General features: G+C 46.0%; 1 protein-coding gene across 3 annotated transcripts in view; it reads right to left on the bottom strand.

Annotated features, from left to right (window-relative positions):
- Positions 1-27,242, bottom strand: part of ARHGAP22 (Rho GTPase activating protein 22) — a 233,645-nt gene that overhangs the window by 122,889 nt on the left and 83,514 nt on the right. Inside the window, exon 1 of one of the 3 annotated variants that reach the window (XM_043552190.1) lies at positions 22,208-22,274. The exons of the other annotated variants lie outside the window; for them this stretch is intronic. Within the exon in view, the coding sequence (XP_043408125.1) occupies positions 22,208-22,259 (52 nt within the window). The 5' untranslated portion in view covers positions 22,260-22,274. Of the gene's footprint in view, positions 1-22,207; positions 22,275-27,242 lie in introns of those variants that run through there. 3 annotated transcript variants of the gene reach the window in all.

Here is a 27,242-nt window from a genome sequence, read left to right on the forward strand (position 1 = left end):
TTTGCTGGTGCCTAGAGCCAGTTCTGACTCTGCCGCAGACTTCCTGTGGGATTCTGCACTTGTCACTTCCCCTCTCTGGGCCTCAGTTCCCAGTCAGTCAAATGGGGATATTAATATCTCCTTTCTCTGACTTGTTAAATGGATTGTAAGCTCTTTGGGGCAGGGACTGTCTCTTACTATGCGTCTGTACAATGCCTAGCACAATGAGGCCTGATGTTAGTTGGGTTTCTAAATGCTAGTGGAATATTAATAATTATAATAATAGCTTGTCATTCACTTGCATTGCACTTTAAATATAAAATGCTGTAGCATAAAGTGGGATCTCTATAAAATGTCATTTATCCATCTGATTTCAGTGGAGTTTTTCCTTTTCCTTTTAAATCCACGTGGACACTCATAGGTATTAATTCACACAAATTTCCAGCTACCATCTTTTGGGGGACTTGTACTGAATGTATTACATGGAGAGTCTTTTCCCTTATTCTTGGGGTAGTATCAGAAAGAGGAAGACTGTAATCCTTCAACATTAAACATACAAACATGTTAGCACCTTGTAAAAACAGACTGTAGCTGCCATAAACGTCAGCATATGTCAAATGACAGCAAAGCAAAGACCTGCCATGACTGCATTAAGGAAGGTGGAGGAAGACTAGTACTGGCAAAAGGGAAAGCCATTTGCATGATTCATTTAGGATATAAACCTGGTCCATGCAATGCTCAGCACGCTGCACTAAACAATCTGGAATATCCTATGGATAACTTGAAACCGCTGCTGATGTGGAGTTAGCACCTGTATTCGTTCTCTATACTAGATATTTATACGAGGAGAAAAGATGACATACACCGTTCACACCTGCCTTTCCTCCCCCTAACATGAGCAGTGCAAAATGGGGTTATCGCATAGCTGCCAATCCAGGCACAAATTGTTGCATCTCTCTTGACTTGTTCTAGTTTTGCTCAGATGTGCTGGCACCATGGCTGATTTCACAAATTCCACATCAGGATCACAAGCCTGCCCAGGCCCTGTGGGCTATTGTTTATTTGCATTTACGTGCACACAGTGCAATATATTTTAATGTATTGTTTTATCGCTGCTGAATGCTGTAATGTGCTGGCTGTGATGTATTGTGCTAGTTCTGGTCTTCTATCCCACAGAATATCAGGCCCATGTAAATGGTTTCAGTTATGAGACCTCCTAATGGCTGAGGTCTCTCATGGAAGCCCCAGCTGAAAGCTTCCAGCTAGTTCCCACTGGTTCCAATTGACATCTAGGTTTTGGCACAGAACAACAGGTCTACCAGACTGCTGTAACTGGGACGAGCTTACTGGTACTGATCAAAGCGCAAGCAAGGAGATGGCGAATTCTAATGGAGTCTATTGCAACTTTCACAAGGAGAGGCCTGCAAAGGAGCATCTAAAACTTAATACGGCTGCTCTAAGGGAGGCTCCATGTGATTTTTCAAGTCAAAGATGCTGGTTTTTATTCTCCCCGCACACAGCTCTGTGGCTTAACTGACAGCCATGCAGTCTATACTCATGCAGGCATGGAGTCATTACCGAGCCCTATGTGTGCCCTGGCAGAATTCACCAGTCCTGCTGCTGAATATTCCCATCATGCACGTCTTTCTTAAGACGTCAGCCTTGGCTGACATGGTGGGATCTGAGATTAGCACTGTGTCTCCTTCTCCTCCCCTCCCACCATTAGACCCTGTAGTAACAGCAGGCAGCTGTTGATTTAACAATGATTTCCAACTGTGAGTGCAGGTAAATCACTGAATGTTCCAGGTACGGCCTGGTAAATTGCACCTCCTCTGCTGTTGAATGTAATATCCTCACATTCCAGTGGCTTAAGCGGAACGGTTACAGGCAGCGCACAACAGGGGTTGCCAAGATCCAGCAAAGAATGGGTGTTTAACCAATGCCCAGGTCATTTTACTGCCCTACGGACCAATTGTGCACCCTTCTCATACTACACAGTGACTTTACAGCTGGTAGAGAAATAACTAAAAGGGAGGGGGGGAATTGTCATGCTCTGAGCGCCTAGATCTGCTCTTTCAATTGTCCTTAAAGACATTATCCAGAATGCCCAGTGACCTTCCCTTCTGGGGGATTCCATCTATCTCAGCTATATTAAATCGCCACCATCTGGAGCCATGTTACACCTTTACCCTCAAAGGATTGGATGCACAGTATGAAGGAAATTAAAAACTGCACAGAAGTGATTGTTCGAGGGGAGATTTCCACTGCAGTTTAAAACATTCACAACATTCCAAGGCAGAAGGAAACCAAGGCCCCTGGGGATATAATATGAAATTGCCTTTGGTGGTTCATTTTTAATCAAAATGTGTTCCCCCTCCACACATTTGCCATGCGAATGATCTCTCTGCACACCTTCTGAATCTATAGGGCACAAGGAGGGAGTTACTGCTTAATTCCCCATTGCAACTTCTTTCTTCCCCATGGGTTTTTACCCCTTCCCTAACTGCACAGTACAGAACAAAGCTACACTATCACCCGGCCAAGAGAACTATGCACCAGGCCTCCAATTCATTGCTGCAGTTAAGCGTGTGCCTTGCTGAACACGGAGGGACTGGGAGGCAGGATTCCTGGGTTCCCTTCCCAGCTCTGCTGTTGACTTGCTGCACCACTTTGAACACGTCACATATGCCTTGATTGTAAAGATGTCAAGCACCCACTGCTCCCACTGACTTCAGCTGGAGGAGCAGGGTGCTCAAGGCTTCTGAAAGTCAGACTCTTAACTGCTCGGTGCCTCAGTTTCTCCATCTGTAAAGTGGGAATGAATGAGACTTGCACACCATCTGAAGCCTGCTGGCAGTGGGCAAAAAGCAAAGCCGATGGATGCAGCAATATATTCATTTCCCATCACTGCATTGTTCTGAGTCTGTGAAACCCGGGGCCATAGCCAAAGATTTACAGCTGCTGTGTGAGGTATCCTCAGCAGTGCAGTTCTGGGAATACCAGCTATTGTTCTAGCTGCATGTGCCATGAAGTTCACTAGTAAATTGTCCAGTAATTACTCCGGTTGGAATTCTCTATACAACAGGTCCTGCTGGGAACTGAACCTGAACTTCAGTAGGTCACGTACAGCCGGAGCAGAATGTACAATGTGCCCTTCTAAAGAGCTGAGCTACTGTGCTGCCAGCTTATTAAACCTTTCCCTGGGAAACTTGCTGGCAAATATGTACTAGGCCAGGGATGGCAGACCCAGCGGGTAGAGGGAGCAAACGCCCTCACAATGGAAATATTGTGGGGGCTCTGCCCCCACATAAATTCACATGCTGGGGGTGGGGGTGAGGTGGGGGAAGGGGTGCTAGAATGAGCCCAGGAGTAGGGACTCTCCTTCCCCAGCCTGGATCTAGCTGTCCCCCAGCTGAGTTTCAGTACTTCCCCTCACTCCCCCTCCTATTCCTCCACCCCCACTCACAAGGAGTTTCTGCCCTTCTGCCCTAGGCTATGGTAGAATGGATGGTATCTGGATTTATAAGCTGTGTTTTCTCTCTGAGTAGAACTGCCTTGTCTTAGAGCCACAGACTCTCACACAGACATCAGACTGCAGGCAGGTCATCTCACCACTTCAGCCAGGCACCGTGTACAAAACTGAGGTTCTTGAGAATTCAGACATGGATTTTTCTTACGGTTAAAGCATGGACCTGGGAGACAGGATTCCTGCCCTGACTCACTGTGCAACCATGAGCAAGTCGCTTGCCCACCCTGTGCCTCAGTATCCCTACAGCAAAATGTGCACGATGCTACCGCACAGAGGGAGCGATTCTTATTGAGCTCTACATGGCCACGCAGGGGCACAAGGGAGTGAAAGGTCCCCCACATCTGCCCGTGTGGCCATCCTGCATATGGAGTCCAGGCATTTTGAGGCAAACAGGTTCCATGAGGCCCATACTCCCCAACTGCAAGCAAGCCCATGGGATGGGGACAAAGAAGGGTAGGCTGGTGCAGCTAACAGAGTGCTGCTGTTGGACTGGCACAGCTGTGTATCACCCTTGCAACAGGGTTTAGATCTAGCCCAGAGATGGGAGATGCAAATCGCTGAAGAAAGTGCTTTGAGGTGCTCTGAGGAAATTGCCAAGCACTTGTGATATTTAATGGTCCATTAACAATCCTACCGGCTCCTCCTCAGAAGAGTGCTGGGGAAGGAACTGCCAGTGAGTGAGGAGGTGGATAGTAAAGCAGGGTCTGACCCTCATCTTTTGCAATGACTGCGATCTGAGGACTTGGTAGAAGAAACAAGAACTTCTGCCCCTTGTTTCCCAACACAAGACCCTAGGGTACTTTGCATGAAATTAAAAAATGGCAAATCCAAAACCGATCAAATGACAGCATTTGAAAAGGGATGGGATTAAAGCTGTGCCAAGAACTGCACTGTTCAGTTCGCGGCAGCATTGAAAAGTCAAAACAATATTTGGGTTTGACCCAAACGGAGTATTTCTGAAGAGTCCAGAGTACTAAAGTCAAACAAAGCAGAAGCTCATTCATATCCATGTATTTGATGCCTGATCCTGAGTTAGCAGCCACAATTCACTTCACTGGTGTCCAGATCCTGAGCACCTGTCATGCCCAGAGTGGGAGCAGATGGCATTCAGCCCTCCCAGGGCTGGGCTAAGAGGCTAGGAATGCAGGCTCAGGTCTGCTGTTAGGTTGTACCATTCATTCTGGACAATCAGGATGCTGTTGCCCTGGGCGGGGGGGCTGGGTGGGGAGATGATGCAGTTGATAAGGCCATGAACTTACGTGGGTGGCTGGGCTGCATGCAGCAGAGAGGATACAGAATGGTGCTGAGTGGGGATCTCAGAGGCTGCACACAATGAGACTTGCTAAAAAGCAGTAATTTATACCCCAGCTCTCCAGCTCTGTGCTCCGTGACACAATCTAACAGCCAGAGCAACTCTGGGGGCAGCATACCTAGCCAATTAAGCCCCTTTGTAAAGGGGAGATTTCACATTCCATCCCCCACACCGGACCTCTCTCCCCACGCACATCGAAACCCCTCCTCCTCTCTAGAATACAGGTTAATTCACAGGAGTGTCAGAGATCCCAAATGAAAAAAGCAACCCATCGAACAAGAAGCACACAAACTACTCCCTTGGGAACTCCAGTGAAGTCAATGCTGTTAACACCAGGGGCAAATCTGGCCCAGGCGTGTCTATGGCTCAGACTAAACCAGCTACGACCAGTCAGGTAAGAGCCCCCTCCCATATCCCATTGCTGTCATCTGAGTCTGCATTCCCAGCATTCCCCTAGACTCTCATTCTCTTCCCCACAATGAGTATGTTGCTATATTTTTAGCTTCCCAAGGGAAACACTGGAAGCCCCATCACTTGAATCACTTAAGGCCAGGCTGGACAAAGTGCCAGAGACGAGGCTGCAGGGAACAATGCCACACATGGTTTCTCAGCAGACAAAAAGGGCCAGTGGTGCTCGCTCTCCCTGTGCTACTCTTACTCCCCAGGAGCATTTAACCTTGGGGGCTAATCAGCAAGGCACGTGCCCACAGTTGCTGGATAGGGGCACCCAGAGCAGGGAGCCACAAGGAGACTTCCCCACATATAAGGTTTAGTCAACAGGGAGGCACAAACTTCTTAATCCATTACAGAAATCCCCTCATTACACTGAAACCAATTGCTGTGGATTACAGGGTAGGATGGGATGGCCATCGAATGACAGGGGCTAGGCAGAACTTTGGGCATGCTATTTCCTATCTAGTATTATCAGGTTTCTTGCACCTTCCTCTGTCCCTCTGGGTGCTGGCCGCTTGCAGAGACAGGACACTGCCCTGGTATGGTAGTTGTCTGTTCCTTGGCTTAGTCCAAGCACCAGTGGAACCACAGGTTCAGATCCCGGCAGGGTTAAGTGGGCCCTTCTCCCCCTGAATAGATGCCCTGTGTTCTGGGCTCTCTACTGGAAGCTCTCAGACCCACAGCAGGCATTACCAATCCCATGACAGTCTACACGAGTACAAATCCACCCCATGTGTTTGGCCACAATGTCAGCTCCCAGCACTGCTGCATGGGGTGCTTGTGCACTGGCCACCCCTCAGATGTCACATAGTGTTTCAGGGAAGACACTGTCTTCCCTGGAACACTATGGGGAGAATGCAAAGGCTGCAAAGGCAATGCCAAAGGTAAGCTGCACGCTTAACCTGAACCCTGCCTGTCGCCCTGTGTCAGCACTGTTATGTTGCAAGATGCTCAGAAGAAGTGGGGGATGTTGGAACCAAAGGCAATCCCAGCCCTAATTAAAGCCAAAGGGCGCCAAGCACACTTTCAGGCTCAACAGGAGGAGCAATTATGTAGTAAAAAACAGCTGGGGGCTGCAGGACAAAAGCATGAAGCTGCATGGCCAGCCATCCTGTGTGGACTGAGGGATTTCCCTGGGTGCAAACACAGTAGCTAGGATCAGTTGTAGCCCCTGTGGGTTTCTGTCACTTAAAGTCAGCAGGAGGAGTTGTGAGTGTGACCCTGAGAAGAAGGACAGGGCCAGAGCTTTTGGGGCAAAGAGCTCACCACAGTGGCAGGGTTGGAAATTTCTGAACAAGGAAACTACCTGCTGTTTGTTCCCACTGTGTTTAGGGAAACAGGACTTAGTGCATATTTTTTTAACAAATCACATTACACTAAGAACAGACCCAGCAAGACCCCAATAGAAACAACCCTGCAAGACCCCAAATTTTGGCTAGCTATTTGGGCCAAAAGACAACTCTAAGATTACAATAGCTTTCTAGGACGTGATCACACATTGTTTCTCTAATACAATATCATGCACTTTTTTCTACAGCCTCAGATGCACACTAACAGGTTTCAGAGTAGCAGCTGTGTTAGTCTGTATCCGCAAAAAGAACAGGAGTACTTGTGGCACCTTAGAGACTAACAAATTTATTTGAGCATAAGCTTTCGGCTCACAAAAGCTTATGCTCAAATAAATTTGTTAGTCTCTAAGGTGCCACAAGTCCTCCTTTTCTTTTTGCGGATGCACACTAGTAGCTCTTATAATTTTTTCCCCATTCCTCTGCACTTACACTAATTTTCCTGTCCTATTGATCCAACTACATTGCTACTGGCTTAGGGCCAAACCTTTGGAGCGACTGGCGACAAGATGCTCTTATTTGCTTTAGTGGCATTTTCAGATGCTCAGCTCCTCTCAGAATTTGATCCTTAGACATTTGATATGGTTGGCTCTCTGCTTTCTAGGATCTGCATTGCAAAGATTTCCTCCACACCCACATACTATACAGATAAGAGGGCATTTTCTTCCCACAGGCAGAAAGACACACCACTGAAATGTTGGCTTTTATGCTGGTGTCTTGGAAGAACTAAACACACAGCATAATCTAACCCAGAGGTGGGCAAACTACGGCCCCCGGGCCACATCCGGCCCGCGGGACCGTCCTGCCCGGCCCTTGAGCTCCCGGCTGGGGAAGCTCACCCCCAGCCCCACCCCCGCTGTCCCCCCACCCCTGCAGCTATGCTGCCGCACAAGCAGCATGGCTTGCGCCCGCCCACCTCCCAGGCTTTCCAACAAGCCTGTCCTGCCGCTCTGAGCGGCATGGTAAGGGGGCGGGGGAAAGGGAGGACAGCAGGTCCCAGGGAGCAGTCAGGGGACAGGGGACAGTGGGATGGGATGGAGGTTTGGGGAGGGGAGCGGACAGAAGACGGGGGGGTTGGATGGGGATGGGGTCTCGGTGGAGGGTACAGGGAGTAGGGGGGGTTGGATAGCGGATGGAGTCCTGGCGGGGGCAGTTAGGGACGGGAGTCCTGGGAGGGGGCGATCGGGGACAAGAAGTGTGGGGGCGGGTGGATGGGTCAGGGGTCCGGATAGGGGTCAGGGAGGTCAGGGGACAAGGAGCAGGGGAGTTGGATGGGTGGGAGGCTCTGAGGGGGGCAGTCAGGGGGCAGGAAGTGGGAAGGGGTGGATAGGGGGCAGGGGTCAGGCTGTTTGGGGAGGCACAGCCTTCCCTACCTGGCCCTCCATACCGTTTCGCAAACCCAGTGTGGCCCTCGGGCCAAAAAGTTTGCCCACCCCGATCTAACCCCTAAGCACCTTAAACGCTCCACAGAGTCTCAGCCAAGCACTCTATTCAGCTCCTTACCTTACTCAATGCATAGAAAACCTCACATCTTTAAGTGCCTATGGACCTTTTGAGTTGGCCCCCAATGCCTTTTTGCATCATTTTTTACTTCACAGCTAAATTAGCTAATCACACACATGAGCAGCAATGTCTTCCTTAGGGGCCCAATCCAACTCATGGGATTCAATGGAAAGGTTCCCATTGATTTAAATGGGACCCAGGCCCCAAACACACACTTTCTGACCTAATTAATATCCCTTGTGTAAAATGTAGTGCACCACATGAATTTTTCAACAGGTCACACAACTCTCAAATCAAACCCAGTTTACACCAGGAAAATTACATGAATTTCTCTCAAACGAAGGCTGATTCCCTTCCAGACCTCAGCTTTCCGCTCCCACTCATTCCTGCGCCAGAGCCATTCCAAACACAGTCATAAGAATGTTTGTAATAACAGGAAAAGTATTTTAATTGTCATTCTCCTCATGTTCTCAAAAGGCAAGAGTGATTTTGCTCAGACTTCCAGAAACCACCCCACGAATTCACCTCTGGGCAGAGACCACACCTAGAAAATATTTGCCCAGAAGGTGAGCAATTCAGAAAGTTAGGAATGGCTGAAAACAGGGAGTTAGAATGGAAACTGTTATGCAGCCTTAGCTATAGCTATCGTGGCTACTCTAATACATCACTGTATATGCTGACTACATTAGCTTATGCTATATTGCAAAGTATCTACAAATACTGCATGATATGCCATATTCTATTGGATCTAAATATGATAAATCTCTCTGATATGCTATATATTTCCTAACACACTATCGGATAGTAATGCCAAATAGCGTTATATCCTACATATTATATCCTATCTAGCCATATTGCACAGGACCTCACAGACAGATATCCATATATATTAGGTATGTCTATGGTCCTCATTATGGTAGTACCTGAGTGCCTCATAGTCTTTAATGTATTCATCCATTCACAAAATGCCTGGGAGGTAGGGTTGTGCTATTATCCCCATTTTACCAATGGGAAAACTGAACCACAGAGCAACTAAGTGACTTTCCCAAGGTCTCACAGGAGGTCTGTGGCAGAGCAAGGAATTGAAGCTCTCTCTCTCTTAAGTCCTAAGCTAGCGCCCTAAGCACTGGACTATTCTTCCTCTGTTACAATGTTTCATGACATCTGAAATACTCGAACCATCCTGCATGGTATCTGAGTGGCAGTAATTTGGGAGTGCAGGAACTGATAGTGTATTGTCTCTGGCATTTCTTGAAGACGTAGCACTTTGGGACCAAGCACCACCAGATGTGCTGCCCAGGGAGGGCATGACTGGCATGCTCCCAGGGTCCCTGAGTGGCCCAGGTGCTCTCCTGAAGTCTGGATGAGACACCAGGAAGTTGTTTGTGCAGCTAGGTGGATTCTCATCTGGCTGCTGTCACAGACCCTATTCCTCTGTCTTGCGCTGGTTCCTGGTTTCTGACTTGGGCTCTGACCCTCAGCTTTGGTACATGGTGTCTGACCTTGGCTCTGACCCTTGGCCCGGCCCTACCTTCTAGGCCTGACTGCCCATGTCCCAGCCTTGGCTTTTCTAGCTTTCTGATCAATGTCAGGATTATGACATCGGGGCAGTTCAGCCAAGCAGTAGAGAGCTGGCTCAGTTCATTTGCATACTGCAACCCCCTTGGTTAAAATGCTGTTAGAGTTGTTTCTTGCCCTCCAATAAACTCCCATTTTTCTGACTACAAAGGAATGGCAGAGAGGTGATATCACACCTCCTGAGACCACCTGAGTTGTGAAGTTTGACTTTCTGGCTGTTGGGTTGTTACAGTATCTGTTTCACTACCTGGGCTGAGTGAGTGGCAGAAATTAAACAGACAACAGAGGTGGTGAAAAGTCCACTGGATTTGTAGTAGCCTTTCAGATGGAATCATCTAAAATACCTTTGATTACTAGGGAGAGGACTAAACTAAAACCTAAACAATTCCTGAACTGATGGCTACTAAAAAAACTTGCCAATCATTAGCCCACTGATGCCACTGCCTGTCATATTGACCAGTATTGTTTCCTTGTACTCCCCCATCAGTCTGTCTGTGTCCAGCTGTTGTCTCTTGTCTTATACTTGGATTGTCAGCTCGTGGCAGCAGGGACTCTGTGTTTGTACAGCACCTAGCACAATGGGGTACTGGTCCATGCCTGTGGCTCCTAGAAATTACCATGAACACCAAAAAATATACAGCAACTGCGAATTTAGGGCAGATTTGGATTTGCATCTGGTCCAAACTTCTTGGTTAACTGGATTCTCAATAACAAGCCAAATCAACACCCCAAATCTCATCTCACCCAACTCTGGAAAACATCTGACTCATAAACTCATCTCTCTTCATAACATTTCTGGTAATTATTTTATGGTTCTTAGATACCACAGTGATTGCACCTTAGAACTACCTAAGAGAGAGGCACAGGTACTGTAGATAGTTTTTAAAACACGTGACTTTTCTTGCCGGTTTAACCTTTATGCTTTGTGAGACAAAATTACAGCCAGTCAATGGTGTAAGATAGTTTATTATCCCAGCAATAAACAAAATGTTCAACAAGCAGTTTAAACAAACAGGAATTAGTCCTGCCACTGAACTTAGTCAATGTAACTGATCTGAAAAGCCCTTTTGCTTATGGCAGCTGCTAACAGCAATGTGACCACCTACGATAGCCGCAAGCAATCCAACGTTAACGTCTGACCCAAGGATAAAATATTAATTACAGTGAAACCAGTTGATAACAACAATACAGCTGTTGTCAACATATGCCACAGAGGAGCGTTAATCCCTCCAAATCTGAGAACATGTCCCAGCACAGGTTCTAAGAAGACAGTCACTGAATCAGAGACTATAGGGGTGGAACTCACCTCATAAATCATCTTGTGCAATCCCCCCCTCAATGGATCAGTACAGGATCCTTCCCCAAAATGCTTCTCCAGTCCTGTTGTAAGTGTGCCAAGCAATGGAGCTTCCAAAGGACTTCTCCAGTCTAATAAACCTCACCATCAGGAATTTCTTTACGATATTCAGTCAACATAGTCCTTTATCAATTACATTCCATTAAGACTCATTCTAGTCCATCATATCACCCTAGAGCAACTCCTTTCCCTCCATAGCATTCACACCATTCATACAGCTAGAGAGAGTTAAGTCTCCCCCACTTTAATTATCATTGTGGCAAGATAAATGTACCAGGGGTGTAATTTAGTTTGGTTGAGATTTGGTTGAGCAATATTTAGTTATTTAAATCCATCTTGATCACCAAATCTTTATTTTTTTATGATAGGGCTCACCAGGGCTCAGAGTCTTCCAGACAGAAAAGGTGGCACAATCTTGGCCTTAACCTCGAGGCATAACCCCAGCCTTGTGGCTAAGGCATTAGTTTGGGACCCGGGAGACCTGGGTCCATTCCTGGCTCTGCCACAAACTGCCTAGGTCACACTGACCAAGTCACTTAGGGCTTGCCTATACCTGAAAATTAATCCAGCATAAAGCAGCGTGTGAATTTAACATGGATTAACTATTGCTGATTAACTCCTTGTGTGGATGCTCTTATTCCAGGGTCAGAGTGCTTTATTTCAAATTACCTTAAAGCAGAATAAGGCACTCTTACTCTGGAATGAGGATGTCCGTATGTGATAGAGATGGCAATTTCCTGCAAATCCTTGGGAGACCTTGAATTAAGTTTAAGTATCTTTGGGATCTATTGTTTTAAATGAATGATTTATGTATGACTGTGTCCTACGCCAGGAGGGAGGGCTACTACTGCTCCTTCAGGAACTGAAAGCAGTGGGGGGGGGGGTAATTGAGGCAAATCAGCCAGGTTGTAACCCACCAGACAGGTGTCACACCACCTGGAGAGGCTCACATATACTAGGTTCTCCAGAGATCAGCAGACAAAGAAAGGACTTTGGGATAAACAGCCTGAGTTTAAACTGACTCAGGCTCCGCTTTCTGATCCAGCACACAGACAGGACCTTCTGTCCAGAGGGCCCCCCCAAGCCTTAGGGAAGGGTTGGAAGGACTGACACTTGCCAGCACCTGAGGTTGGAATGGGGTGATTACCGGTGACCTTATTAGCATGCTTGTAGGTTCTTTTATTGTTTTTAATATGTTTTCTCTGTCCTGCTTTCACCTTAAGAATAAACATGCTTGCTTAGAAAGAGCTGTGGGGTAACTTCTAAATACTGGCAATTAACCCGGTCATAGCCTCTGGAGAGAGCAAAGCAGAGGTGCTGGCCTTGTAGGCAGCCTGGCTTGCAGGGAAATTCACAGTGTAGGCAGGGAACTGTGCAGCCTGGACAAAACTCAAGTCAGGAGGGAGAGGGACATGGTCTCTACCCGAGAGACGTGATGACTGAGGAGCCGTCAGCCTAGAGTGGGTGACCTTGGTAGACCACAGAGGGGAAATACAGGGGCAATTGCCCTTCACTGTGACACCATATATGGAGTTAACCAGGAACAGCGAGTCCAGATTTTCTTCCCTTGCAAACAAGCCCTGAGTTTTTCCTGAGCCTTCCAAACTCCTAGTATAAAATGGGGACAATAGCACTTCCTTTCTCCCATCCTTTGTCTGTCTTTTCTGCTCAGACAGTAAAATCTTCAGGGCAGGTCTGTGTCTTACTATGTGTCCATGCAGTACTTGGCACAGTGGGGCTCTGATCTCAGCTGGGGCCTCTAGGAGGCTACTGTAATACAAATAATAAGCAATAATGTGATCAACACAGCATAAGATATAGCTATCCAGACAATCCCTGCCCTGGGCAGTTATTCAGTCCTTCCCAGTCAAGCCACTGACATTTAAAGACACACCAGACACATTTGGCCATAACAAACCTTCACCCCACACTCACCATGACTCTTATGAGTTTTGCCCATCCCTGTAGGCATATGCTTGGATTCAAAGAGACATCTTATTAAAGGGTTCTCCTGGATGAATAGGGCTGTGAAGGGGTTAATATTGCAATATCACTTAGCTTCTGAGAGTCCTTCCTTCCATTGTGTCAAGCCCTTATCAGACTGAGTTTATCCATTTGAAATGTAAACTCCAAACAGTGTGACCCTGACTGTCCCCAAAATAGAAAAAAGGGAGTTATCTAGGGTAGGTTGATGCTAGAGTGCAAACTAAAGCAGGAATTAGGTGTGGGGTGGGGGGTTAATTTCTATCAGGACTTCTTCCATGTAGCACAACTTTTTATATCTCTGCCCCAGAGACAAATTAATGGTAGGCAGAGATGCATCAACTCTGAAACTTCAAATTCCATAATATTAAAGTGTGTTTAACTCTAGAAATTATTTAAAGAGGTTTTGGGCCAGTAACAAAGATTAAAATGAGTACCCTTGCAGCTACATGGTCACTAGGAGCAGTGCACTCAAGTGAACAGAGCAGTGCAAGAGGACTCTAGGGACCTGGGCTCTACATTTCCCCTCTCTATGCCTCAGTTTCCCCATCTGTAAAATGGGGATAATGATAGTGACCTCCCTTGTAAAGCACTCAGAGATCTACTGATGAAAAGGGCCATATAAGAGCTAGGTATTATTATATTTGGAGTAACAGTGTCATTTTGCATCTTCTGGCTCCCTAGATGCCCTAGCATCTCATTTAGCAATGGGAGCAGGGGGGCTGCAGGGCTAGCGGGGGTGGGGGAGGGAGGTTGCCATATACAGACCTGTAATGTGATTGCATTTGATGTGAACACGTCTACAGAATAATCCTATTTTCAAAGGGGAGAAAAGATCTTTGTTTCAGAAAGTCTTTGCACGGCACATTTAACTGATTGATGCATTTATATTAGTGTGCACCCGGGTGTGAGTTCTGACTGTAGACAATACAAGGTTTGGCTTGCACCAGCATGTCTTTAAAATCAGGACACAATTAGGAGATTTGGGTAAGTAGGCACTATATCAAAATACAGAAAATGATAGAAAGCGATGAGAGAACAGAATCTTCATAGTTTTTTTTAACGTTTTTATCAGAAATGATACATTCAGAAAGAGCAAGATGGTGGCACGGATACACCTCTCACCTTACCTCCATTTAGGTAACTTTCCTGCGGCAAAGACAAGATATGGTAATAGAATGAAGAAGAAATGTCACTGCAGGTGCCTCCAAGAGCATACATGAGCCACTCTGTAGGGAGAGCCTGAAATCAGATCAGATACTAAGTAAAGTCCATGAGCTATAACCATTTAAACGAGCCAGAGGTCATGGATTTGGTGGAAGTCATGAAGTCTTCAGGTGTTAAGTTCAGTTGTACAAGGGGTTAAACACAGAAGGCCATAAAAGGCAGTTCATCCAAGGGGCACGTAGGCTGCCTGTTTGCCAAAGGAAGCTGGTGTCCAAATGTCTCAGCCAAGCCAAGTAGCTAGTGTATCCTCATTGTCCTTGCCTGATTGCTCCCACATAGCCCGCCTCCTTTTTCTCCTTCACATTGGTGCCTGCTTGTACACTGCCTGCGGCTGACTTTACTTGATCTCAGCAGCCTGCCATTGCTCTCTGCCTCATATAACACCCCTAGGGTGACTAGATAGCAAGTGTGAAAAATCAGGGGACCCCCTATCCTGCTGCCACCCATGCAGCATGCCCAGAGATGCACATTTTGGGTACAATCCTACAAGATGACCAGTGACCTTCACTACCATGGCTATCAGTGACAGCTGATAGTGCTCAGTACTCGACCCTCTCAAAAATGTGTTTCATTTTCTGTGAAAAAAATCCAAACCCCTAAAAAGAAAAAAAATCTAAATTTTTGCAGGTGGTTTCTCTCAGAAAAACAAAAATGATGTTTCTGTTTTCTCCAACCAAAAACGGGGAAAAAGATGTTTTAAATCAGAAATCCATTTTCCATTAAAAAAAAAAAGGGTCAAAGGAAAACCTCTGACCAGCTTTCCTCAGCAAGCACTCAGCCTCAATCTTAGAATGAGCACAGGGACTGAGCAAAAGCCTGAACACATGAGCAACCATGCAATGCCTTTGAAAGGATATTGGTTAATTTCCCTCCTCTTTGGTGCATAAGGGATGGAGCCCATGAAGGTTAATGGGACTTCTGTATCCTATTGATACAGGAACAGTGTCACTTGCTTCAGGACAAAAGGACAGCGTTTGCTTTTGTGGAAACAAACAAAATCACAGATGGGATTTCCAGACTACAGTTAAAACTGCACCAATGCTTCCACAATTATACTCCTTATTAATCAGAGCTGCTCAAGTGTTTAAAAATTTAACTAAAAATTTGGAATTTCAATTAAAAAAGGGGGTGGAAATGAATTTTTCACAAAAAAATCCTGGAATTTCATCCCTTTTTGACCAGTTCTATTATTAACTACAAGGATAAAAATAATCAAAGAATGCAGGGCTAGCCACCAAGCCACTTTAGGGACTGTGCAGTCTCATCTCGGCTGCTTTAGAGTGATCCTCTTTCTAACCAATGGCCTTCCCAATTCGGGCTCAATCTAGGAATAAATTCCATGCCCCATATTATACAGGAGGTCAAACTGGGGACCATCTGGTTCTATGCTTGTCCAGCACCTGGTCCATGACTGGAGCTCCTAGATGTCATGGTAATAGAAATAATAAATAATAATAATAGATGATCATAGTGTCCCTTCTAGCCTTAAAATCTACCGCCAAATTGTAGTAACTATTATTATGACAAAGACGAGGAACTGGACTGACACTCACCAGCTCATTTGGCCCTCGGACACTGTCCCCAGGCTCTTTGATGGTAATAATCTGCTCACTGCTGACACGGAGCCTAGAGATTAATGGCTCCACACTCCATTGCAAATTCAGCTGTTTGGCTAAGCACTGGCCTGGCAGGAAAGAGGTGCTTCCTAGCTATGATACAGCTTTTACTTCTCAGTGAGAGCATCTTAACAGGAAATGATTAATTGTGTAGTAGTTTGATCTGAAGCGGCTGGAGGACAAGATAATGGCTGCTAAGGAAGAACTTGTACAGGTAAACAAACAAATTGGTCCGTTCTGTAAGCCATCCAGAGCCCCACAGCTGCCATTGTATATTGATTAGCTGTTGAGATGAAGGAAATCACTTTACATACCAGCGCAGGACGTGCATGCCTGCTTTAGGAAAGGTACCTGGCTGTAGGAAAGTGCTTCGGTCCTATTAAACATCAAAGGAAAACATAACACCTCCTATGAAAGAAATGAGATTTCAGTGTGACAGAGATGCATACCTATCCACACACAGCCCACCGGCTGACTGCCTGAACCCAAACAGCTAGAAGTGTGCTATCTTTCACCCCATGGCTCTGCACAACCTCACCAAGGAGGAGCCAAAGAGTGAAATCACAGTCAGTAACCAGGCCACAGTCCCGTTTGCCAGACATATCATTTTTTTTGGTGGAAGACTTTTTTTTTTAAATAAGAACTATGAAAACTGGAAAAAAAATCTGGAAAATAATGAGAAAAAAGTGAAAAGAAAAGACAGTGAGCAAGAGACTTCCCCAAGTTTGTGATTCTTAGGAACACTCCATTCTTTAACTCACAGAGGTAGTATTATGAGACCCAACTCAGTGTTTGTAAAGTGCTTTGAGATCCTTGGCTGAGCTAGGTTAAATGAAGCTTAAAATATTTATTATCAATAAATGTATTGCTAAATACCATCTTCCCTGATTTTCTTGTCTGCTCTATCAACAACAGAAGCTCCCCTATTCTTTGGATGGGCAAATGAATTCTTTTAATGGCTTTCCCCGCTCAACTCTCCACATCAGATTACAGGTGGAACCCCAGCTAGCTGTAATATTTCAAATAAAACCCCAATCTCTCACTGTGCTCACTGGACTTCGGACCTTAAGCACAGGATCCAACCACAAAGCACTCAGTGGCAATCAGCAGCCACTCTGACGCCAGATAAAATCTAACAGGCAAACGGCAGCTGGCTGCGAACTTGGAAGGTCTGGGCTCATGTTTGCCTGAGCTTGGAATTCGTAGTAACTAGTTCACTGGGGTTTGATTTTTATGGCAGTGAATGCACTATATATCTCTTAGCAGAGTTAACTCAAACAGAGCAAACTGATGGCCAAATTAATGGCGGCAAAAGGAATATTTGTTGATCTTCACAGTTATATTGCCCCATTGGAAAGTCACTTATAGAAAAATGCTCCTGTCATTGGTTTGCAGATATTTTCCTGTAGGTATTCTAAGGGAACAACAACTGATGTCAAAAAAATCAAGGACAAAAAAAGGAAGGGATACAATTAAATTAAAACGAATAAGCCTGGCTCAGGGGACTTGGCAAGGGGTCTGGTCACTTTCACCTACAAGATGCATGTCAGAATCTGGCCCAGGCCAGCAGGGACTGCAAGCAGCTGGAGGGTGGCCTCTCTCTCCAGTTTCATTCCAATTCCTAGCAGTCACTCTCCCTCATCCCCCCAAAGTCTCATCACCTTTACCGACAATCATGGACAAGATGCCTAAGCACTGGACTGATCACTCCTCCATGTCAAGCACACGGTCTCAGTGAGCATACTGTGCAGATGCAGTGCCACTGCCAGTGAATCTAGCACCTTTCACAAGCGTAGCAAACCCAATTGTGTAACCATTGCTGAAAATGCTGTTGGCCTTTCTTTGTCACTTATTTCTACCTCTTAACTGTTCTGATGAAGATGTTGCTACTCATGCATTACCATTTCAGATTAAGTGGACTTCTTGTTACTTAGGTCTCTCTCCTGCTGGTGGGCAAGACAAGCACACCACGGCTGTTTGCATGGGCTCAAATTTCTTTCTGCACTAATCTCTCCTAAAGCAATAACATGGGGTCTTATGTTATGGACTGGGACATAGGCAATCTTGCCTATTGGTCAGAGCAAGAGTCAGGTCTAGTGGGCAGAGCAGGCGTCCAGGTTGGGGAACGAAGCCAAGGGTCAGCACCAGAGTCAACTGCCGACCACCAGAGCCAGGAATCAAGCCAAAGTCAGAGTGAGGAATCAAAGCTGAGGGTCAGTGTAGAGGTCAGGTATAAAATGCCAGAGCCAAGATCAAATTAGAGCCAGAACTGGTAACTGATGGAAGCAAGGTATAACAGCAGGAATCGGAGGAGAGGCAAGGATCAGGAATGGTGCAGGAGTATGGTGGGAGCATAAGCGAAAGCATGGGTGAGTCAGGAATCAGGAACAGGGGTGTAGGAAGCAGGCACAAGCAGGGACTGGTGCAATCACAACAGGAAGTTACCTTGCTTCTCAGACAGCTTCCTGTGCCTCCTTTTGGATTAAATAGCCTGTTAGGACCAATCAGTGAAGCCAGGCGATCCTTCAATCAGCACTCCAGTGGGTGGGGCCTTGGCTGAGGCTCTAGTCCTATGAGCTTCTTGGCCCAGCAGATTTTAGCAGACATGGGGTGGAGGCCAGGATGTGGTTGGGTGTCTGGGCACCCACAGGCCTGGGTGCATGACCTGGTACACCACACCCTTGCTGATCACTCACAGACAGGAAGATCTGTGATTTGGTCTCCCTCCAGGTCATAATCCACTCACCTGCCAGCCGCCCTGAGGTGCCAGGGACAGACCGAGCTGTTCTTTTTACCAAGGCTGAAATTGGCAGGATCAGCACAACAGCCCAAGGTGTGCAACCGTCAGTGCCTTGGCCACAAGCCATGCCATCTCTCCTGCATCCACCACCAGGATTGCCAGAGCCCACCAACAAACGGTGCCAGTTAAAGCGCACGGGCAAAAGGCCAGAGCAACAGCAGCACAGAGCCATGCTCTGAAACCACCCGCCAAGAGCACAAAATCTCCCAACAGCCTTGCGCTGCAGCAGCAACAGACCCAAAGAGAACCTCCATGGAAGCTGGTGTGAGAACAGCATGGGGATCACACACACACACACACACACACACACACACACACACACACACACACACACACACACACACACACACACACACACAATCTGACTTCAGTGGCACCACACCAAAGGAGAAGTTGGCTGAGATCCCAAATCCAGGCCCCAGTTCTGCAGCTGAGGCCCATCTCTAATATAGATTGAGGTGGAAAATACTCAGCCTCTCTAGCTGCCCATAAATCAGGTTGATACAGTACAAAACTTGCACCAGTCTCCAGTTTTATAAAAGCTTGTTTGTCCATAACCAATATTGGGGAAGAAATTTGACTGGGACTTTTTCTTTCCAATCAGCCTGAAAGAGAGAGTTGTTACAGTGGGAAACATTTATACTGTACTAAAAGAGGCATCACGTATACTTTCAACATAAAATAACCCATGGCAGGCACTGTAATGGGCTAAGCTGGAAAGAAGGCCCTGCAATGTCTGTTAGTATGAGGTACTCGTATACTGTATTTTCTGGCCTCTTTGCCTGGCCAGGTGGCTCTGTAGATAAAGAACAGCCTGACTAATGCTGGACTTTCATCTCAACTGGGATAAAAGTCTGTGGTGTTGCCAAGCTTTTCAGGCTTACTTAATGGTACAGATCTGACACAGAAACACTTGACACTTCTGAGCCTAAATGAAGTGTGCTGACTAAAATGCTCTCTCTTTAGAAAGGGTTTCCCCTTGGGCGGGGAATGATGTTGGGGGAGTGATGTGGATTAGTGTATTAATCTTCCCCTTTTGAAGACATAGAGCCAGATTCTGATTTAACTTGTACCAGTGTAAACTGGAGTAATTTAGCTGAAGTCAATGGAGTGACTCTGGATTTATACCAATATAACTGGGATCAAAGAGTTTGGACGCTGGGTTCAAGCCTCATTCAATCCAGGAATGAAATTAGTAGAACTCCAGAGCCAAAACTCAGGGTTGCTTTGATCTGGGGGGTTGGTTTGGGCCCACCTCTAGCGAGGAGAGTGATACATCTTATCGTGGGTCCTCATTTGTGAGCCTTAGCAGAAGGGATAATCAGCTTTGGAGTCATGTTAACCAAGTGTCCATTGTCTCTGAGTTAAATTAAACAAGGCACATTTATGATCACCTTGATTTGACCCTCGCCACTTCTGAGCTCCCATCCGAGAGAGAGCCCAGGGGGACAAATTGCGCCTCATCTGGTTTGGATTAACTCCACTTCAGCATCTGCCCCTTTCAGATGTAGCTGATTGGATAGATATTACCTCATTATTTGTTCTTCATTTAGCTTTCTTCTTGGTATCAACTTTTATTTGTTTGAATGAAGCTCATATATACTGACTTATGACTCGTTGGAATAATAAAATTGTATGGAGTGATGGACGTATAGAAGCTACATGTTGCATTAAAGCTGTACCAAACATTTTATATTTTTTTTTAAAGATCAAAATCAAATACAATCTGTTTAACACCCTACAACAGTGGTTCTCAAAGCTGGTCCGCCGCTTGTTCAGAGAAAGCCCCTGGCAGGCCGGACCGGTTTGTTTACCTGCTGCATCCACAGGTTCAGCCGACCGCGGCTCCCACTGGCTCCGGTTCACCGCTCCAGGCCAATGGGGGCTACGGGAAGTGGCGCAGGCCAACGGACATGCTGGCTGCCCTTCCTGCAGCCCCCATTGGCCTGGAGCGGCGAACCGCGGTCAGAGGGAGCCGCAATCGGCCGAACCTGCGGACGCGGCAGGTAAACAAACCGGTCTGGTCCAGCAGGGGCTTTCCCCAAACAAACGGCGGACCGGCTTTGAGAACCACTGCCCTACAACTAAAACTGTGACCCTGAAGGCTAGAGCTCGTCAAAGAGTGTATTTTCACTTTCCAGGAAAAGTTTCAAAGAAAACGGACATTTTTTGACTATGTCAAAGATTTCCTAGAATGTTTAGGGTTTTGATCAAAAACCTGAAAAATGTTGGTTTTCGATTGTCGAAAGACATTTTTTTTTTGGTTGTCAAAAATGGAAAAATTTTGTTTTTTTGACAGCCTCTTCACAAATTATTTATTTTTTTCAATGAACCCACCAAAAAAATTCAGTGAAAAGTGTAATTTTCTTACAACGGTTTCTGTATTGTAAAAAAAAAAAAAAGCAGTTTTTCATCCCCCAAAATTTTGAGATGAAAAATGTTTGACCAACTGTGCTGACGGTTTAGTTGCCAAATCACATTGTTCTTTCCAATATGTGTTGTACTTTAATTTGAATACGGCTACAGGACCAGTCAGGACTCCTGCTTGGAGAGAGAGAGAGAGACAGAGACAGAGACAGAGAGTCCAGACTCCTCCGGCTTACCTGCACCCTGAAACTATTCCTAATCCCCTGAAGGTCTTGTTCTTCAGAAAGGATCTAAGTCTCACAGGAAATAAATGGGAACAGATGAGAAATACAGTGCCTGACTCCCCCGGGGCAACCTTTGTAGTTTATTTGTCAAGTTTCACTTTACATTTTGGAAAAAGAAAAAAGATTGAACTGTATTTTTAATATAATTCACACCCACAGCGCTTTACCATTGCAGCTGTTTATTAACCATTTTAGAAGTGATCTCACCTTTCAAAGGATTCGATAGTCTCAGAAAATAGGGGGAATTGACCCAATTTGCCATTCCACTTTATGCTGCTAAAACCCAAGTCATATATATCCAACTTACGCTAGGCTAGGTAGGATTGGACTAGTAATAAATTGGGGTGGCAAGACCCAGTTTCGACCCATTAATGATTTTACAGAACACCGATCGCATGCAGCACTCAGAGTCCGTGAAATGTACATATTGTGCACTGATCACCGATCGACTGAAATCAAAGTGAAATAAACTGAGAGCAGCCACTGCCGCCCCCCCGCCCCGCTGAGCCCCTTCAGCCAGCATCTCCTAATGTAACTGCTTGCTTTGGTTCAGAAGCTGGCACGTAGCAAGGGGCTGCCCTTGCAGCACTGCCGCTGAATAGCATTGCTCACATATCTCAGCACTGGGTAAAAGGGGGGGAACAAAAGGAACGGCTCTCGTTCTGACCGAATCGGACATCAGGACATTAAAACTGAACTTCAGAGATAGGAACCTTTTCAATGCCAATGTGGCTTAATGAGGCCACAAGGTAGTGCCATTCCAGAAGCAATTATACTATGCAAAATAGCAACCCATGGGGGAGGCGAAGGTGGGGGAGGAGGAGGAAGACTTGCCTCTGAAGCCTGCAGGGAGATTTTGAAAGGCAAAGTTACCTTTGGGCTCCCGAGAGCGGCCTTTCCAGTCTTTGCAGCAGCACAGCCCCATCTCAGGTGCTGCGTCTCTCCAAGCCTCACAGCCAACTGGTCATCATTATTCCCACGAGACTGCTCCCCATCACATAGGTATCCCCAGCAGCATCCTAGGCAGCAGGTACCACAGGAGGATGCAAAGGGCCAGAGCTACATCGCTGGCCCCAAATTGAGTCTTCCCGGGCTGTCGGCCGATGCTCAGACATTCTGTTCTCTCTGATCCCCCTGCACGTTTGTATCACTGCTGGCTGGACAGTTTCCCCTGCTTGTTTCCCAACTCACACCAACCCTCTAAGATGTGCAGCCCAAGCTCATTCCCTGCCAAGTCCTGCAAACATCCCAAACACAAACAGACCCTGCTAATCAATTTGAGAACTAGCAGATTGTTGCCTCAGGTCTCTGCTCCTTTATCTCCTATATTTCTGGCTGGCCCCAGCGCATTTCACTGGCTCCTTTGCCTATTAAACTTCCACCGCTTATTAATTATATGCGCCCCTCTCTGAAGGAGTGAAAGGCCACGAGAGGGGGCTTTATGTGAGCAGCAGATGCCTGTTCTCTGATAGCCGGAGGGCAGCAGACAGACTCTGAATGTAAACCCTAAGTGTGCAGAAAAAGACACCAGAAAGGCCATGTAACCTCATGCAAAACGATGTCAGCAGAAGAAAGAAACGTCTCATTCTCCTGCCTTTCCCCAGATTAAAGCCTTAACAGTATATCTCTGAGACGCTCTACTGGGAAGCACCAAGGCCTGTGGAGACCTTGCTTTCTCTTAAAGGTCAGTGCCACTGTAGCAATATTCCTTGGGGTTATTTAAACACCCACTTTTAATTGCATTAACCCAGCAAAGCACCAGCCGCACAGACGAGGCACCAGTCGCATTCTGACGTTTGTTTCAGGTCAAAGGGAAAAGGTTATTAATCACACTGAGGTTTACTGACTCTGATCATTCCAGGTTTGTTTTCTAGGCCGTTCAGCTCTCAGTTTTAAAACAGGCATGGTCCCTGTTTCTTGAAGACCTGCTGCCTCGGAGAGTGTATCCCTGCTGTATGTTTGACAGCGCAATAATGCAGCTTTGTTTTGCTTTGAGCCTCTGATACACCTGGGCCCCTGTAAAAAGCTAGAGTTGAGGAGCTCAATAATAAGAGACAGCAGAGGGAGAGAAATTAGGAGGCACAAGCGAAAGATTGGATAAGAAAGATACAGGAGAGTAGTTCTGGGGGCAGGAGGCCAAACTGCAGAACTCAAAGGCCTTTCAACAACAGCAATGAAGACACATGTAGGGGATCAAAGAGACAGAGAGAGATTGGCTGGGGCAAGATTATGGAGGAGTTTAAAAACAGGGAACCCCATCTTGAAAAACAATTAAATCTATTCAGGACAGGCCTGATCCTGAGAGGCATACAGGACCTGTATCTCCTATTGATTTCAATAAGAGTCTCAGGTGCCTAGCAGGTCTCTAGATTGGGCTCCCAAAGCAGAAGAGATTGTCCCAAAGCACCCAGAATGAATTATAGGGTGGAAGTTTACTTGCTCTCCGACTAGTCAAGGTTCGTTTTCTAGGTGATTCAGAGGGAAGAGGTCCCTGCTGGACACACTGTTGCTATTGTTAGTGAGAGTCATCCCTAAATGCCAGCATTCTGTACTGACAAAGCACCAGGTGGTAGGAGATGCAAGTCCATCTTTTCCAAACCAACTGCTGCAAGAGAATCAGTTATTCTGTCTGTCTCTTCTTACTCGGAGAAACAACTGCAAGCCACTCTGAAATGAACTACGCTGGGCAGGCAAATCCTGTTCGGAAATGCCTTTTAGCCATCAGCATCTCTGAAACCTTTCACAAGGAGAAAAGAGAAGTCTGTGCAAAGAACATTAACAAAGCAAGAACCCGCTCTCTTCTCTGAAGCAAGATTCATTTTCTGAGCTTGCACTCCAGCCAAGGAGTGGGAGGGTGGACACACAAACCACCTGTCCACAATGCCTGGGTATTAAGCTGGCAAAATTCCCTGAGTTCAGCCCAAAACCAAACTCCACACAGTCCACAGGAAAGAGGAAGCTTTCTACTTACCGGGCTCTCTATATAACACATTTTCACTAGATCCCCCTGAATGCCAGGTCAGAGAGGAGCGGGGAGGGGTTGTGGTCAGAGCACACTGTGCACCAGCAAACACTGTCTAGCAGATGGGCCCTTGGGAGCAATTACAAGCAGGTATACTTTAAAGCAGTTCCTAGCCTCTGTCTAGCAGGTACTCAGCCTTTATGCATTTTAAGGTGTAACTACTGCTAAGTACCACATAATCTCCAAGGCAGGCTGTGGAATCCCCATCACAGGAGGTTTCTAAGAACAGGCTGGACAAACCCCTTGTCAGGGCTGGTCTAGGTTTACTTGGTCCTGCCTCAGTGCAAGGGGTTGGACTTGATCACTTCTCAAGGTCCCTGCCAGCCCAACAGTTCTATGATTCTGTGCTCTCAGGTTGACCAATAGAGGCCGCTGTTTAGTTAAACACATTTCGCTTTTAAACAATCCAAATGTCAGTGTCACTTATTGAGAAATGCACATGCCTTAGAATGTGTTATGAATGTTTACGTTTACCAGGTGTCACTTCTTCACATTTAAATTCTAAGTACACTAAAGTGTCCCAAGGAACCTTGGGAAGCCAACAAGAAGCTTTTCTCTGATTCTTTGTGAGCATTAAACTAAGTGGTCCCATGAGAATGCAGACAAGGTTGTCGTCATTGGATTTCACACACAGTGACACTGTGATGCTTTTAGAATAGAAACCTTTTCAAAATACAGTCTAAATAAACACAATGCCAAGAGAAATGGGGGCAGAAGCTTCTGATGTGTTGACCACGTGGCACTTGAATGCATTTTACATTGCAGGAGTTTTAGAATGAGTATTGATTCTATGCACATAGGCAGGGATTTTCAAGAGTGCTCAGCATTGGTCTAACTCTGTTCCCACTGAAGACAATGGGAATTTTACCAATCATAGAAACATAGGGCTGGAAGGAGCCTCAAGACAGATGCTTGTCTAACCTAATCTTAAAAATCCACAATGAGGGAGATCCCACAACCTCCCTAGGTAACCAGCTGCTGAGTGCTTATGAAATCTCACCCATAATTTATATGCCCAGGGCTTATTCAGACTCCCATATTCACACAAAACCAAGTCTCAAGATCCTCCAAATCACAGAAGCAAACTCCTCACTCTGAAAAGGTCTTTTGTAAATAAAGCTCTTTACCGTAAGAGATTTTCAAAGTGTGAGTGTATGTTTATCAAATATTGGTTGGCAAAAAGAAGAAGGAGGAGGAGGAGGAAGAGGTGGTGGTGATTAGGAAAATGCTCAAAGAACAAAGGATTAGGAACATTTCACATCATTATAGCTGCAAAGTTATTTATTCCTACCGAATAGATTGGGGGTGAGAGGGGGAATTACATCCAGTTTAGCTGTGAAATTTCAGTAAAATAGCTGTGGTTTGAAAGAGAAGGGGAGGTTAGAGGGAGGTTGAAAATAGCAAGCTACAGACAAATCATGTCTCTCCCTAATAACCTAAGACTCTGTACACCCAATACGCACTATGTACCCATAGGACCCTCTATGTGCCCTGTTAGTATCTACAGAACCTGAAAACCCCATATACACTAGTATATCCTACGTACAACAGCATGTGTATGCTGCATGTATTCTGTATACATTGTTCAGAGTAGCAGCCATGTTAGTGTGTATCCGTAAAAAGAAAAGGAGGACTTGTGGCACCTTAGAGACTAACAAATTTATTAGAGCATAAGCTTTCGTGAGTTTATGCTCTAATAAATTTGTTAGTCTCTAAGGTGCCACAAGCATTCCTTTTCTTTTTACGTATACATTGTGCACCTCATTGACCAATTGTCATCTGACGTTTTAGAGATCACAAGATTTGCCACCTAAAACTTTAGCTGACAAGTATATTTCTTGTCAAATCCATTTGACAACCAGATATTATCTAGCAATGTAATTATGGGGTGGGGCTCAGGGCAGTAAGAAACACCTGCAGAGAGCTGACTACTTCACTCAGAAACAAGAACATCCTTGGCAACACCTCCTGCAGAAGCCAGGTCTCCAACACTCCAGAGGGAAGCCAAGACTGTTCTGTATTGGACGAAAAGCCCATTTAACATGTCTTTGGGCCTTACACATAAACATGCAGCATCGAAGTGCATTGCCTCAGCAGCCAATGAAAACAACAGGGAGAGTGGAGTTGCCACCTAGAGGTGTGCATGGATGTAAAGATGACTCTGGCAACATCATCCATCAACCTATTCACACTGAGGTTAAGAAAAAGGTGTTCAGATTCTACTCCAAGGGGGACTCCAAAGCTCTCATGACAGACTTTCTCCAGAGATGGACAAGAACTCTATTGTGTGCCCTTATGCCAGTAGCTCGATGCCTGGGAATATCCAACAGATCCAGGAGGAGGAGCCTGAAGTGATAGGTATTGCTTGTTGCTAGCCAAGGAGGAGGCCATGGTTGTTGGATCTAGCCTATCAGGAAGTCAGTCTCCCATTTTCCTTCCCCTCAGGAGGGATCTCCTCCTGCAAGGTCTGATCTTGCAACAGGAGCCAGAAAAACAGAAACTGTGACCTCTAAGAAAAGGTAACTGGAGAGTTACTCTGATGAGCTGATGAATACTTTATTAGCCAGCTGCAAAGCCTTAGCAAACAAGATGTGCAGCAAAAGAAAGACAAGATTCAGTTCCCGAGGCAGGGACATCAATACTGTAATTCCTGAAAAGATTTTCCACTCAAAGAAAGGAATATCCTAGATAAGCACAGGACAATTTGTACTGTGGGATATATGGAGATAGTCATATCTTTCCAGCCATAGAAACCAAATGCTCTCTGGTAATGAAGTTGTTTGATGAAACTCTTCCTCCACGTGCATCAGTTTTCCCATATGAAAAATGGGGATAATGATACTGACATCTGTCATAAAGCATTTGGAGATGTAAGGATGGAAAGTG

This window comes from Chelonia mydas, chromosome 7, assembly GCF_015237465.2.
Source record: "Chelonia mydas isolate rCheMyd1 chromosome 7, rCheMyd1.pri.v2, whole genome shotgun sequence".
Lineage (NCBI taxonomy): Eukaryota > Metazoa > Chordata > Testudines > Cheloniidae > Chelonia > Chelonia mydas.